The 13,863-nt window shown below is 40.2% G+C and overlaps 1 protein-coding gene across 1 annotated transcript in view; it reads left to right on the top strand.

Annotated features, from left to right (window-relative positions):
• Positions 1-11,741, top strand: part of NUP153 (nucleoporin 153) — a 44,633-nt gene extending 32,892 nt beyond the window's left edge. The window contains exons 16-22 of the mRNA XM_053963635.1: positions 1,469-2,083; positions 3,524-3,718; positions 4,223-5,068; positions 5,647-6,006; positions 7,603-7,875; positions 9,957-10,116; positions 10,578-11,741. Of these exons, the coding sequence (XP_053819610.1) occupies positions 1,469-2,083; positions 3,524-3,718; positions 4,223-5,068; positions 5,647-6,006; positions 7,603-7,875; positions 9,957-10,116; positions 10,578-10,662 (2,534 nt within the window). The 3' untranslated portion in view covers positions 10,663-11,741. The remainder of the gene's footprint in view (positions 1-1,468; positions 2,084-3,523; positions 3,719-4,222; positions 5,069-5,646; positions 6,007-7,602; positions 7,876-9,956; positions 10,117-10,577) is intronic.
• Positions 11,742-13,863: the final 2,122 nt, after the last annotated feature.

Here is a 13,863-nt window from a genome sequence, read left to right as displayed (position 1 = left end):
ATGCTACATCTGTTACGCTTCATGCCCCCTTCTGTTGTAAGGGGCTTTCATTGCTGACAAGAAAACTGCAGCTCCAGACCGGATCCATTGCTTCTCCTTTACATGTTAGGTTGTAATTTAAACTTAAGTATAAAAAGAATTAGTCAAAGAATCAGTGTTTTGTTTAAATAAATAAATTGCATGTAATTGGAAAGGAAATGTTTGTAAAATGTATTACAAACATTCCTCTCAGACCTTCACCATCTCCAGAAATTAAGAATGGTAAAGATAATTTCATTCCTAAAGGTGTTTTAGAAGTCGCATATCTTTTGACCTTAAATGTTGACAGTTACTAGGGGTTCAGATGTAAAGTTAAGTAGCAGTGGGCTGTCTCACTTAAAAAAGAAAGGTTTCCAAGTCATTGTGATTGTTTTCAACTTTTGAGTAAAAAGTGTAGATGAGTAAAGTGTGTGTAGATGATATTTTTTGTTTTAGGAAAAAGGACTTAATTGAACTTGATCTTTCCCATAAGCTTTGAGATACAGCAGGACTTCTTATTGTGAAATCTGTGTACAACTTAAGGCAGTGCCTCTTTTTATATTAGAAAGAGCTAAGTGAGAGAAAATACACTGTGTGTTTTGTTTAGGGAAAGATCTGTGGGTGACGTGTTATTAGTTTTCTTAATCAGTTTAACAGAATCAGGTTCTAAATCCACACTGTTCGAAGATTCCACTTCTAATATGAAAAAACAATCCCAAAGCAGCAATAATATAACAATAAAAAGAGAAACTCTTTATTTCAGCTTTGTAGTTAAACTGTGCTGATATTTAAGATGTATTGCTATAGCATTTTCATTAGTGTTTCCATATTGGTGTTTTCTGAAAAGTTTGCACCTTTAAATAAAGAGTTGGCCTGTGCCCAGTACATTTTGAACAAAATTTATAGAAAAAAAAGTGTGTGTTTGTCTTAATTTTTATTGCTTAATTATTACTCAGTATTTGTGGGGGAATACTGTGTGGATTGCTGCTCCAAGTACCAACTGCTGTACAGCTACTAAGTAAATGTGAGTCATCTACTATGGCAGAAATAGCTTTAGAATTTTGATTTGATTGGGCATGGTGTCTTAAAATGGAATTGGATTATTTCCAGTTGGTGACAGATCATCAGCTTTCAGTACTGTTTGTTTATACTTGTATCTACCAGTGTAGTGGCAGATACAAATGAGATTTGTATTTAAAACTTTCTTGGAAGTGAAGAGTTAAATCAAGCTTTAAATAAGTGTTCTGTTGTGTCCCAGCTCAGCATATGAAATTTCATCCCTTTAAATAAGATTTCCATGGACTTCCTCTTGCAGTTAGTCGGAATGTATAGTTGTAACTGTTGACACTAGGTTTAGATTTGTGCTGTATACTGTTATATAAATAACTTCCATGTAGCCAGGGTACAGCTTCATCAGTAAGACCTCTCCTTTTTCTTTTTTTCAAACTAGGCTTTATGTCTGGGAAATCACCCTCCTGTTCATCTGCACAGCCTGTTACGAGCACAGTGGTCTATACAAGGCCTGCAATAAGTAGTTTTTCTGCAGGTAAAGACGCCTCTAAACAAGCATCCTCGTTTTGGCAGTCTGACACACATGACCCATGTCTGCAGAATAAAACCACAGATGGCAAATGTGTAACATGTGAAGCTCCTAAAGTGTCCACTGTTGAGAGTACGAAGCAGACGATCAGTGTGAGTCCGTGTGTCTCCTCCAAGACAACAGTCCCTACAGCAGGCATGCTGGGCTTTGAAGACAAATTTAAACCAGCACCCAACACATGGGATTGTGATACCTGTCTGGTCCAGAACAAACCTGAAGCTACAAAATGTATAGCATGTGAGACACCAAAGCCTGGAACAGGAGTGATGCCTGCTCTCACAATGCCAGTGGTCATGGACAGCTCGGTGACAGTGACATCCACCTCCAGCAGCACTGGCACAACAGTCACTCTGGGGTTTGGAGACAAATTTAAACAGCCAAAAGGCTCTTGGAACTGTTCAGTGTGCCTTCTACAAAATAAGGCAGAAGACAGCAAATGTGTAGCTTGTCAGTCTGAGAAACCAGGTTTGTTCTTTTCTTCTCTGTTTCAATCTCAGTCTGTGTGCATTTTTTAGAGAATAAAATATGTTGCATATAAAAAATATTTTGAGCAGCATGCTGTATGCCAGACAGGATGGACTAGTGGCTCTCTGCAGGAATGGTTGCAGGCACTTTGGAGGTCTCAACCCAGATTCCAGCCTGTCACATGAGTTGAACTGATTGTGAAATGTTGTTAGTGCAGAGCTGAACTGAAGCAAATATACCCTGCTTTACAGCTAGTGAGGAAAGATGACTAAAATGGATGCCTTGATTAACTTAAAACCAATTGACTCATTTTCATTGGGGAAAAATGAACTCCTTGCAAGAAGCTAAAAACTACAGGATTTGTTGGGGTTTTGTTTTCCTCTTTCAAAACACAGGTAGAAGGACTATTTGCACAACATGGCTTAAAATGTCTCCAGTCAGCATTTGTGTGGAATTGAGCAGAGCTATGAAGCCAGATTCCAAGTCAGTGTAGTCTTTAGCTAGTTGTCTTGTGCTAAAACAGAACCATATGTTCAGAATCGCAAAGTTACGTTATGTTTGTCAAGGGGGCAAGTGAAGCAAGTAAAATGGGAGGACATAAATTCACTGGATGTGCTATGGAAAAGAAGACCCATTCCTGTCTAGGAAACGTTACTGCTTTGAATTTGAGAAATTGTCTTGTGTCTCTCTCTTGTATACTACCCTCAGTGGTTCATTGTAGGTGAAGAGTGCAATTATGTGGTGCTTTTGTGCCTTTGGGATGTCTGCTTCTCTCTTGACGTTTGTGGAGCTGAAGTTTGCTCTTGGAGTGCAGCATCAAGGGCCATCTTTTCCTTTACAGGGGAGAAATGTGAGAGGGCAAATGTTGGATTTCGCACCTCAGCAGCAGTAGGTTTTTGCTGCTGTTGAAGGCAGTATAGCTAATGTGGTGAACACAGAGTTGTGGGTTTGGAAGCTTTCAGTTCCTTTTTTTTCTTTTGTTACTGTGTAGTTTGAATGTGTCCTGTCCTTGTGACTCGCTGATGAATCATTCTAGTAAATTCTCACCCTTGCATCACTTGATAGTGATCATTAACTCGAGTGATGCTAACTTTGACTACCGGTAGTTCGTGTCACCAGGAGTTCTTTTAGTAGTTCTAGTTCAATACAGCACCTGTAATTTACATCCGAAATAAGCTGTGTTGCTGTGTTTTATGAACAGCAGTTGCTGTTTAAATGTCACTGGTTCAATTTGTTCTTGAATTCATATATAGATTATAAAGAAGAAGCCAGGTGTTTCCTTTGTTTACATTCTCAGACTGTGTTTGACTCAAGTTACTCAACGTGTAGCTTGATGTTTTTTTACTGTTACAGTTGTGTGCTTTGCAATTTAGGGAGCATTTCTTAAAAGGTTTCTGTATGATTTTAGCAGGATGATTAACTATCTTGCGTCTTTCTCAGGGAGTTCAGTGCCTGTGACCAGTAGCAGTGTTTGTGCATTTTCTGCTTCTTCTGGAGGTTTTCTGGATTTAGACAAATTCAAGATGCCTGAAGGAAGTTGGGAATGTGAGGTCTGCATGGTCCAAAACAAAGCAGAAGCCACAAAATGCATAGCCTGTGAAAATGCGAAGCCAGGCACCAAAGCAGAGCTCAAAGGTAATACTTACTGAGAAGAAAAAGGATGTGCATTCTGCAACTTTTTTTAAAGTACAGTGATTTTTCCTTTGAGTATGGCAAAACTGTCCATTTGTTGTTTAGGAATATTGCTTAAATAAGATTGTGTGTGTATGTTTCCACACCCATTCTCCAGAAAAGGATTGGGTTTTTTAGAGGAAAGCTTGTTTCAGTGACATAGTCATTTGTTTCAAGCCCTTATGTGTGTTGTTCATTTGGAGTTTATAGACTAAAACCACGGTCTTTCAGAGAGCTCAGCAGTGTGCCTTTCCAAGCCAGGTGCTGCACAGAAGAGCACCATTGCAAAAAGATATGTGTAGAGAGGAAGTGTGGAGTTTCCTTACTTGTCTGTGTGTGTGAGGGGGTGTTTTGTTGAACAGTTTTGACTCTGGGAAAAGCTCAAGGCTAGAATCTCAGCCATGTATCTAAAGCCTGCATGTATTATGTCATATATTGCAAACCTGACATTGTTGCTTATTTCTGCAGGTTCTGGTACTGCTACCGTGTCTACAAATGCTGCAATGCCATCATTTACATTTGGTGTCCCGTCATCATCCTCTGAATCTTCTCAAACATTAGGTAGCACAGGAAATTTTAAATTTGGAGAACAAAGTAGCTTTAAGTTCGGCATTGCATCCGAATCTGCATCGTCTAACACTGTGACTGGAGGATTTAAGTTTCCTACTAGTTCAGGGAACTTCAAATTTGGAGTTTCTTCCTCAGACTCTAAATCAGAAGACAGCAAAAAAGAAAGTAAAAGTAACAGTTTTACCTTTGGACTTCCATCTACAAGCAGTCAGGCTTCTTCAACATTTCAGTTTGGAACGACAAGTCTGGGGCAGCAGGAAAAGAAAGAGGAACCAGTTTTGGGAGGTTTTGGTTTTGCTACAAGTTCTACTTCTTCTTCCATAGCTACTAATGAGAATAAAACTGGAGTCGGTGGCTTCACTTTTGGAACTGTGGCAGAAAAGGATGCAGCATCACCTGCTTTGCCATTTAAGAAGTCAGATGAGAAAAAGGATGAAACTGTTTCAACAAAGGGAGGCTTCTCTTTTGGCAGTGTGGAGTCTGCACCAGCCTCACAGTTTGTTTTGGGAAGGGCAGAAGAGAAGCAGGACCCTGTCACTTCTGCTGCTCCATTAGCATTTGGAAAGAAAGCTGACAATGAAGACTTAAAGGCACAGCCTATCTTTTCATCTGGGACAGCTGAGCATACCAAAGAGGAGAGCATAGCAAAACCTGTATTCAATTTTAGTTTTGGTAAACCACTGGAAAAGGAAAGTGAGCAGGCAAAGGCACCTTTTGCCTTTGGAGCACCAACCAGTACCTGCGGTAAACAGAACATCTTTTGCCTTCACTTCTCTGCTCGTGTCTATCAAATAATACCTCTGAGGCTGTACTAGACAGCATCTTCAGGATTGATATACTACCTGCAGCCTGTCTTTAGTTCTAGTGGTTGATGTGTAGGCAATATGTGGCAATTTTTTTATAGATTTCAGTGAGTTTTAATACTATGTTTAGACCAAAAAAAAAAAAATTGCCACACCTTAAGGAACCTGCTTGTGTAAGCACAGAAGTTGTACTGTCTCAGTAGTAGCAGCTCAGTTGATGATAAAATCTGTAATATGGTGCAGTATAGAGGCCTCATTCTAGTGTTGTTTTTTATAGTGAAAGGGAAGAAGAGAGGGAATATCTTCTTTCCATCTACTTGAAGCTGTGCTGCAGCTTCTCTACTGCTATAAAGGTGCAAAAAATCACTTCACAGATATTGCACAGTTTTGTATCCTTTAATTTGTTGAAAGTTTGCAGTGGAGGATTAAAGTTTTTCAGTGATGGTTGCTGTGTGAAAAGTTCTTGGTTATTAAACTCCATTTGTCTGACTTAGTAGTAACTGTGTTTCTTCCTTTCAGATCAAGGAGCATCCTTCAGCTTCTTGAGCTCCAGTTCCTCCAGCACAGTGGTACCCACCACTTCAGCCAACAGCAGCAGCGTGTTTGGCAGCACCCTCTCTTCCTCAAACCCTCAGCCAGTTCCCACTCCCTTTGTGTTTGGACAGCCCAGCAACACTGTGACCAGCTCTGTTTTTGGCAATCCTGCAGAGTCTGCAACATCTCAGTCATTTGGCTTCTCTCAAGAGAGCAAACCAGCAACCACATCTTCCAGCACCGGCTCAACTCTTACTCCGTTTCTCTTTCGTTCAGGAGAGAGCAGTACCAATGCAGCAAATTCAGGATTTACTTTTGGAGCCACAACTACATCAAATTCAACAGGTATGTTTTAAATAGCTGGAGGTACCGTTCCATGAATATTTTACTTTGGAAAATGTGCAGGCTAAATGCATAGAAGTAGAGAAAAATACTGAGGATTGATATTCAGCAATGTTAATTTGGGCTCATTTTTCTTCAGTGTGGGAAATACAGTTTAGGAATGAAGTGGCACCACAGTTGTTTTATGTAAAGGATAAACCTTTACTGGATTTCAGTTTGTTCAGGAGATTTTCACCATGAGAATGATAATTTCTTTCTTCAGTCACTGTTAGTCCAGTGTTTACACTTAGAAGTCAAGGAATTACAACTTTCCTGCTTTTACGCTCCTATACCTAAAACTCTGAATTCCTGGAAATAATGTCAAGCTTTGCCAAGTCCTTCCCTCACAAGTATCTATACATGGAGTACCTCAATATGCAATTAATGCTGCTTAAGGGTTGGTTTCTACTAAGGAGCATGGCCAATGCATGTTAATTTTCTAGGAATTTAGAGAAGATAGCAGTAAGGCAGAGTTTCTTCATATTTTATGTTTGTTACTCCACTGCCTGAATTGCATGAACAAATGCATGATTCAAGACTAAATACACCAAATTATCTGTATTCCTATGAGCCATGCAGGATGTTGGAAATAAGATTGAATCTGTAAGGGACTTAATCTGGTTTGATCCAGATGGCTTAACTTTGTCAGTCACAAAAGTTTAATTTGCACACTTTTTTTGTGGATCAGAAACAGAGAAAGCAGTCCTAAATTACAACAACCAACAGATAAATTTCAACTGCTTACAAATCAGTAACTTTTGGTGTAATTTTGTTAGTAAGTGACACCATATTTCAAACATCTTCACAAATTCAGAAACCTAAGTTTTACCATGTATCTCGTCTTGGAAAGAAAGTCAGCCATTCCAAGTTATGGTACAATTAGAGGGTATTTCCTGTTGCATGAGCATTAGTAATGCTGTTTAAAATGCTCCTTTGGCATAGCAGATCTGCCATGTACTTTCAGGGTCACTGTTCAGGTGTGTTTCATTATTTCTGCTGGCCATGCAGCTCAACCATTGGGCTAGTTCTTTGTTGATGACAGGTAGAGAATTACTCTGCTAAACCAAGATTTTGAGATTACTGCAAGGTTGATATGGCCTCCAGAAGTTGATAATGGTAAACACTTAAACAGGGAGGGGTGAAGTTGCTGAAAAGAAAAGATATGTGTTCTCCTAGTCCTAATAAATCAGGAGCTTTATTTTGCATGTCTGAAAAATCCACTTTGAATTAATATTCCATGTGTGTGGTGGAAACAGCTTTTAGTAAATGCAGATTAAAACGCACTGTTTGTAGGAATCTATCTGCACAACATGAGGAGGCAACCAGTGCGTTTAAGATTTAATTTTGTCTGACTCTCTCATAAACACAGTGTTTCTCATGTTGCTTAAAAGAAAAGATGCAATTCCTGTTGTGGCTGAGGTAGTGTGTGTTTTATATATTCACACAATTAGTTTGAAATGAAGATGAGTATTCAGCTACCAGTCCTGAGGCTTTTTCTGGATTCATTCTTGAGGGTGGGAGGGAAGGGGCCCATACTGACATACCTCTCTGTCCTGCAAGGGTCATCGTCTTCGTTTCTGTTTGGCTCTGGGCCTCCAGCGCCTGCTGCTGGCCCAGCCTTTGGCGCCAGTCAGTTACCAGCATTTGGCCCAAGCCCAGGCTCCGGCCAGCAAAGCGCTCCAAGCTTTGGATCGCTGTCGACAACATTGTTTTCTGCTGGCTCTCAGCCTGCTCCATCTGCCTTCGGCTCGGTGACAAGCAGCACTCAGCCCTCTGTTTTCGGACAGCAGGCAGCCCATCAGCCAGCTTTTGGCTCTGGTACCCCCAGTGCTGGTGAGTGCTGACCATCCTCTTCCATTTAAAGATTATATATATTTTATTGTATTTTTCATGAAGTGCACCATGAATTCTGTGGAGAGGGACAACTTCAGCCTTGTGCGTGTATTTAAATATAGGAATTGCCCTCCATAAAAATAATGGGTATAAGGTTGTCATTTATGTCCCAGTCCTGACTGTGGCGACACAATGTGCCACAGGTATCCAGCTTCACAGTATGCCTTCTCCACAAGAGAGTTAGCAGACATGGAGGTTGCAATTCTATAACTAAATTTTGAGCTTTATTTTCTTTAGAAACCTAGTGATTAAAAGGAACTGTTGAAAATCACGGAGTAATCACTGGTAAGATTGTGTAAAACAAGCAGACACAGTGAAAAATTTTTATTTTTTGATTTGATAATCGAATCAATCATTTTATTGTATAAAATACAGTCAGAATTGTTTGGGGGTTTTTTAAAGCATTTATGGGTTAAGATTGTATTAAGATAAAGATCTTAATACTAATTTTATACTAATGAAGTATAAAATGCCATGGGAAAGGGGCAGAGAATGAACCTTGTAACTTAAAAAAGACCTGTTCCATACTAGTAATAAATAAAAAACAAAAACAGTGCCAGAATGTCTATTTGATATCACATCAAATACTGAAAGGGAGAAGCCTCCTTTTTTCCTCTCAGAAGTTTTATAAAATAGCCTCCATTAAAAGTAGCTGACATTTTTGTACTAATCCGTAGATTAGTACAAGCAGATTAGTGCACAACATTACTCAGTTGATCTTTCATTAATCAGATAGCATTTTAAAGGTAAAGTTCTCTCTGGATTTTCTGTATTATTTAATAGTTTACTCTGATGATTTGAATGTTTGGGGTTTTTTCACACAAGGTACTGCTGGCACATTAAAGGAAAGGAAGTCCCCAGATCCATCATTGCATGAACACAGGAAAGTTTACCTGAATATAAACTTACAATTTAATACTTGATTAATAAACTTCAGTATGCATAGGTATAAATTTCATGGTGGCACGGAAGCTAGCAAACAGCTAATTATCAGCGTGCCAGCAGTATTACTTTAAAAATTCCTAAATCTTTATGAATGAATGGATGGCAGAGTCCAGTGGGATGAAGTTTAATAAGTCCAAGTGCCGAGTCCTGCATTTTGGCCACAATAACCCCCTGCAATGTTATAGGCTGGGGATGGTGTGGCTGGACAGTGCCCAGGCAGAAAGAGACCTGGGGGTTCTGGTCGACAGCCAGCTGAACATGAGCCAGCAGCATGCCCTGGTGGCCAAGAAAGACCAGTGGCATCCTGGCCTGTATCAGGAATAGTGTGGCCAGCAGGACCAGGGAGGTCATCCTTCCCCTGTACTCAGCACTGGTAAGACCACACCTTGAGTGCTGTGTCCAGTTCTGGGCCCCTCAGTTTGGGAAGGATGTTGAAATGCTTGAGTGCATCCAGAGGAGGGCAACGAGGCTGGTGAGGGGCTTGGAACGCAAACCCTGTGAGGAATGACTGAGGGAACTTGGGGGTGTTTAGCCTGGAGAAAAGGAGACTCAGAGGTCTCAGACCTTATACCAGACTACAACTCCCTGAAAGGCGGTTGTAGTCAGGTGGGGTTGGTCTCTTTCTCCAGGCAGCAATGAAAGACAGAATGAGAGAGAACAGAGATTCAGGCTGCATCAAGGGAAATACAGGTTGGATATTAGGAGAAAGTTTTTTAGAGAAAGATTGATGAAGTACTGGAATGGTCTGCCGGGGGAGCTGGTGAAGTCACCATCCCTGGATATGTTAAAAAAAAGATTTCATGTGGCACTCGGTGCCATGGTTTAGTTGAGGTGTTAGGGCATGAGTTGGACTCAATGATCTTGAAAGTCTATTCCAACCTACATGGTCTGTGAATTCAGTAAACTGTTCCTGTAGTAAGCTGACATTTCTGATGCAACCCCCCACTTTGTCATCTTGAGCAACCTGTAAAAGGAATCTTTAAAGATAATGGGGAAGAACATGAGGATTTTGCTGGAAAGGATGAACTCAAATTTCAGCTTTCTTACTTGTTTCTGCTTCCACCCCATCTTCCCAGGTTCTGTATTCCAGTTTGGAAGTAATACTACTAATTTCAGCTTTCCAAATAACCCAGGAGTATTCACTTTTGGTGCAAATCCTCCTGCATCAGCAGCTCCTGCACCACCTTCTGGCACTTCAGGATTTTCGTTCAGCCAGCCTCCAACATTTACAGTGGGGTAAGAGACCGTATCAGAATTTCCCTTGAGCTTTGGGTAATATCAGTGGACAGTGTTCAGCCTCTACTGCTGTTAAATCATGAGGTGTTCAAATGAACCTTGGAGTTTGAAACTAAATTTGGCATCCTTCCTTTTATTAGCCTCACTGGCTAACTAAGCACCGCTATCTGTAAAGGAGCCTAGCTGTCAGGAATGTCACACATCAACACATGTGAGATTGTCTTGTTCTTGAAAGGTAGAACCTGTATCCAGCCATTATGCTGCTGCTTACCTTCTGAATAAGAGAGATTTAATTGGTTTCTGGAACTCTCTTCCTCCTGTTCGTCATTTGCTGCTTGTTGCCAGCTGGTAACTAGTGAGACAAGACTATGAAACAGTTGTTCTGGAATATCTACTCAGTGCTGCTACTGAATTTTCAGCTACACTGTCCTAAACTCTGAACTACTAATTTCTTTTAATAGGACTAATGGGAAAAATGTTTTCTCTGCCTCTGGACCTTCAGTTGCTGGTCGGAAGATAAAGACTGCAATTAGACGTAGAAAGTAAACGCCTGATCGGTAAAGCATCAAAAACATTGGAAGCAGCTACTATCCTGAATTGTTCAGCTTCTACCCTGACTGAATTGTTCAGCTACTATCCTGAAGTGTTCAGCTACTATCCTGAATTGTTCAGTTACTGGGATTGTACCTCATGCTGGCTTGTCGGAAGTCAGATCTGCCTAAAGGAATATAAAACTTAGCTTTCCTGTCCTTTCCTCCCCTCTCCCCGTTACGTTTTTTTGGTAGCAAGTAAAGTTGGCAACAAGGCTGTTCTCAAGCAAAAGTCTCAAGTTACTTCTTTCACTGACTTGGCATGGTCTGGCTGTAGCCCTGAGTAGAGCCTGCACAGTGAATGGCTTGTTGATACCTCTTCATCCGCACCACTCGTGCGCTCATCTGCGTTTACTGACGCCTCGAAATTGTAATTATATCAGCGAGGGATGCTGTATAGAGTAGAGAATGTCGATAATGAATGATTTCTATGCTGAGTTTGTGCTGGTGTATGTGTGAAGTGAGTGAGTTTGGGTGTATTGTGCACTAAAATTTTCTGATAGGGGAAGACCGATTAAAGGATGATCCATGCTAAGGACTTGTTAGATCTGTAGTTCTTCATTTAATAATTATATGCTATTTCTATATTTTCATTCTTACAGCCCTTTATCACCTGTCTCGCCTTGTTATTTTATTATGAAATGTGTAAATACAATTTTGTTTCTCTATGTACTTTTTTGGCATAACAAATCTGTGAAATTGAAATTTTAATTTTGCGTGTTACAGCCATTTTTGTTTAGTATTGTCTCAGATTTTATGTAAATCCCATTATTCAAAGTTGCCTAAATCCATTTAGAAAATCTTTAAAATTGGGAATTCTTAAAGTAAGTTTATTGGCTTTTCTGATCCATTTTTGTTTGGACCAAAAACCAGTATTGTACAAAGTATTAAGTATATATTTTTATATTTACTGAAATGGACTGTGGTGACTTTGGATAATAAGGAAAAGTTTAATATTAAAGCCATGTTTATTACAGTATAATTAACATGTTAAACCATGGGATAAATGCCATCAATAAAAACTGCGAAATATTACCTGGCAATTTTAACTCCCTGTAAAGGCATCTCCAGCTGTAACTGCATGAGGTGGTTCCCTCAACCTCAGCAATGTCTCATGCTTTCTTCAACCTCTGCTTTTTTTGCATAGATTTTAGAGGATATTAAATTTAGAAGTCTCCTGTTAGGAAGGAGAGTTTTATTGTAGGCTGAAGCTTGGATGAGCTTATCAATGTGTCAGCTGACTGCAGTTAATTTTTTTGTAGTGCTATTAAAGAAACCCAACCCAATGTCTTTAAACATTCACCACTGTTCTAACTGAAGACTGGAAATGAGTAATAGGGGGTGGGGGAGCCTCTTCTATAGCAGTTACAGGAACTTCTTGGAGAACAGACATTATTCTAGTAAAATCAGAGGAAATGCTTGTTCATCTGGGGACCCACAGCTGAATTTGAACCAAGTCACAGCAGTCTGTCTCTGACTCAGACATGAATTCTTCCCTCAGCTAGAAGGGCAGAGACCTACATCACTGTCAATGGTGTAAATGTCTTCAGAGGCACTCCTGGGGCCTTGGCTGGCACTTCAGACATGCATTCCAGCACTGCTCCCCACTCTTGCAGGTGTTGCTGGTATAAGGTGAGATGCCTTTCAAGCACAAGCTGGACATGACTAAGAGGGCAAAGGCCAACTGCACTTTTCAGGCATAGGGCCCCAGTCACTGTTTCTAGAAACAGAAAATGCTCAGCAACTTGACTTTTGAACTACACACACTCTCACACTGCTATTCAGGCAGTCAGATCATGCCACAGTAGCCATGAAAGGATTATATGCAATTACCCATTTCCAGCTATCCACATGTGAAAAATGCCACAGATTTCCACTTTCTCCCCCTTAGCCCTAAAGCACCTGCCAAGCACTTGTCCTTCAAGCAGAAACAAGCCACATCTGGGACACAGCTTGCATAAGAGACAACCTAAAAGCTGGCCAGCAGCACAATGTATACTTTTTTCCATAGACAGGCTCTGTGTTCTTGCATTATAATGGTTTTCTTTACCTGCTGTGGTAAGGGTGGTATTTTTCTACAGGGTAAGAGATACCTTTCCTTATACCTGAATTGGTAGTAATAAAGTTTTAGCCAACAGTGTTGCTTTTCCCTTCCTCCCTCGTCCCCCTCCTTTTGAATCCTAGTTTTTAGGTCATTGCTACAGTAAAGAGAATAAAAGTTCTTGTTGTGAATAGGCAAAACTTACCCTAGAAAGGACTTTTTAAGTTGGTTCTGATAGCTTTAGCTTTCATCAGACTGATTGCCATGCCTGTCCTCAGTGCTTAAGTCTTTGAAAGAAGAGAGCACAAGTCCTGTCAGGAGCAGCTGAGGGAATTGGGGGTGTTTAGCCTGGAGAAAAGGAGGCTTAGGGGTGACCTTACTCTCTACTACTGCCTGAAAGGGAGTGGGGGGGAGGTTGGTCTCTCATCCCAGGTAGGAAGTGGTAGGACAAGAAAATGGATTCAAGTTGGTGACAGGAGGTTTAGAGTGGATGTTAGGGAAAAAAATTAATGGAAAGAACTGCCAAGTATTGGAAGAGGCTGTCCATGTAAGTAGTAGGATCACCACCCCTGCCAGTATTCAAAAAATGTGATTAAGCAAGGGCTCTAAAAACAGTGTTCTAGCCAAGGCAACTTTTTTTCCTTTACTTCAAAAATAAATATTTTAAAATAGTTATCTAAAAAGTTAATGACATCATTCTGGATAAGTAATGGATGGCAAAACGTCAGTCTGCAACTATAAACATGGGATCTAGTCCTGAATCATTCCAAATCAAAATTGAAATGCATGCACAATACAGTCATACACAGAAGAACACAACTTGTCCAATGAAAATATTGCAGCATATGAACATGTTACTGATTAAGTTATTACACCTGGAGACAAGAGCAATAACCAAACATTTCTACTGTCAACCAAGTCACTGTGCAAAACTGAAGGCAGGGTGAGAACTCCAGCCACTGAGTGGCATGTTAAGCCTAAGAGACGAACGTACAAAAACTGTGACTGAAGAGTTCCAGACTCCAACTTAGAGTTCAGTAAAACATTAATCCTGCTTACATTAATTTCCTGAGATACTAATAACATGAGAATAAATGAATCATCAAAGCAATATAG

This window comes from Vidua chalybeata, chromosome 1 (assembly GCF_026979565.1).
Source record: "Vidua chalybeata isolate OUT-0048 chromosome 1, bVidCha1 merged haplotype, whole genome shotgun sequence".
NCBI classification, from domain to species: domain Eukaryota; kingdom Metazoa; phylum Chordata; class Aves; order Passeriformes; family Viduidae; genus Vidua; species Vidua chalybeata.
Note: the sequence above shows the minus strand (reverse complement) of the source record. Positions and strands in the feature narration are given on the sequence as shown.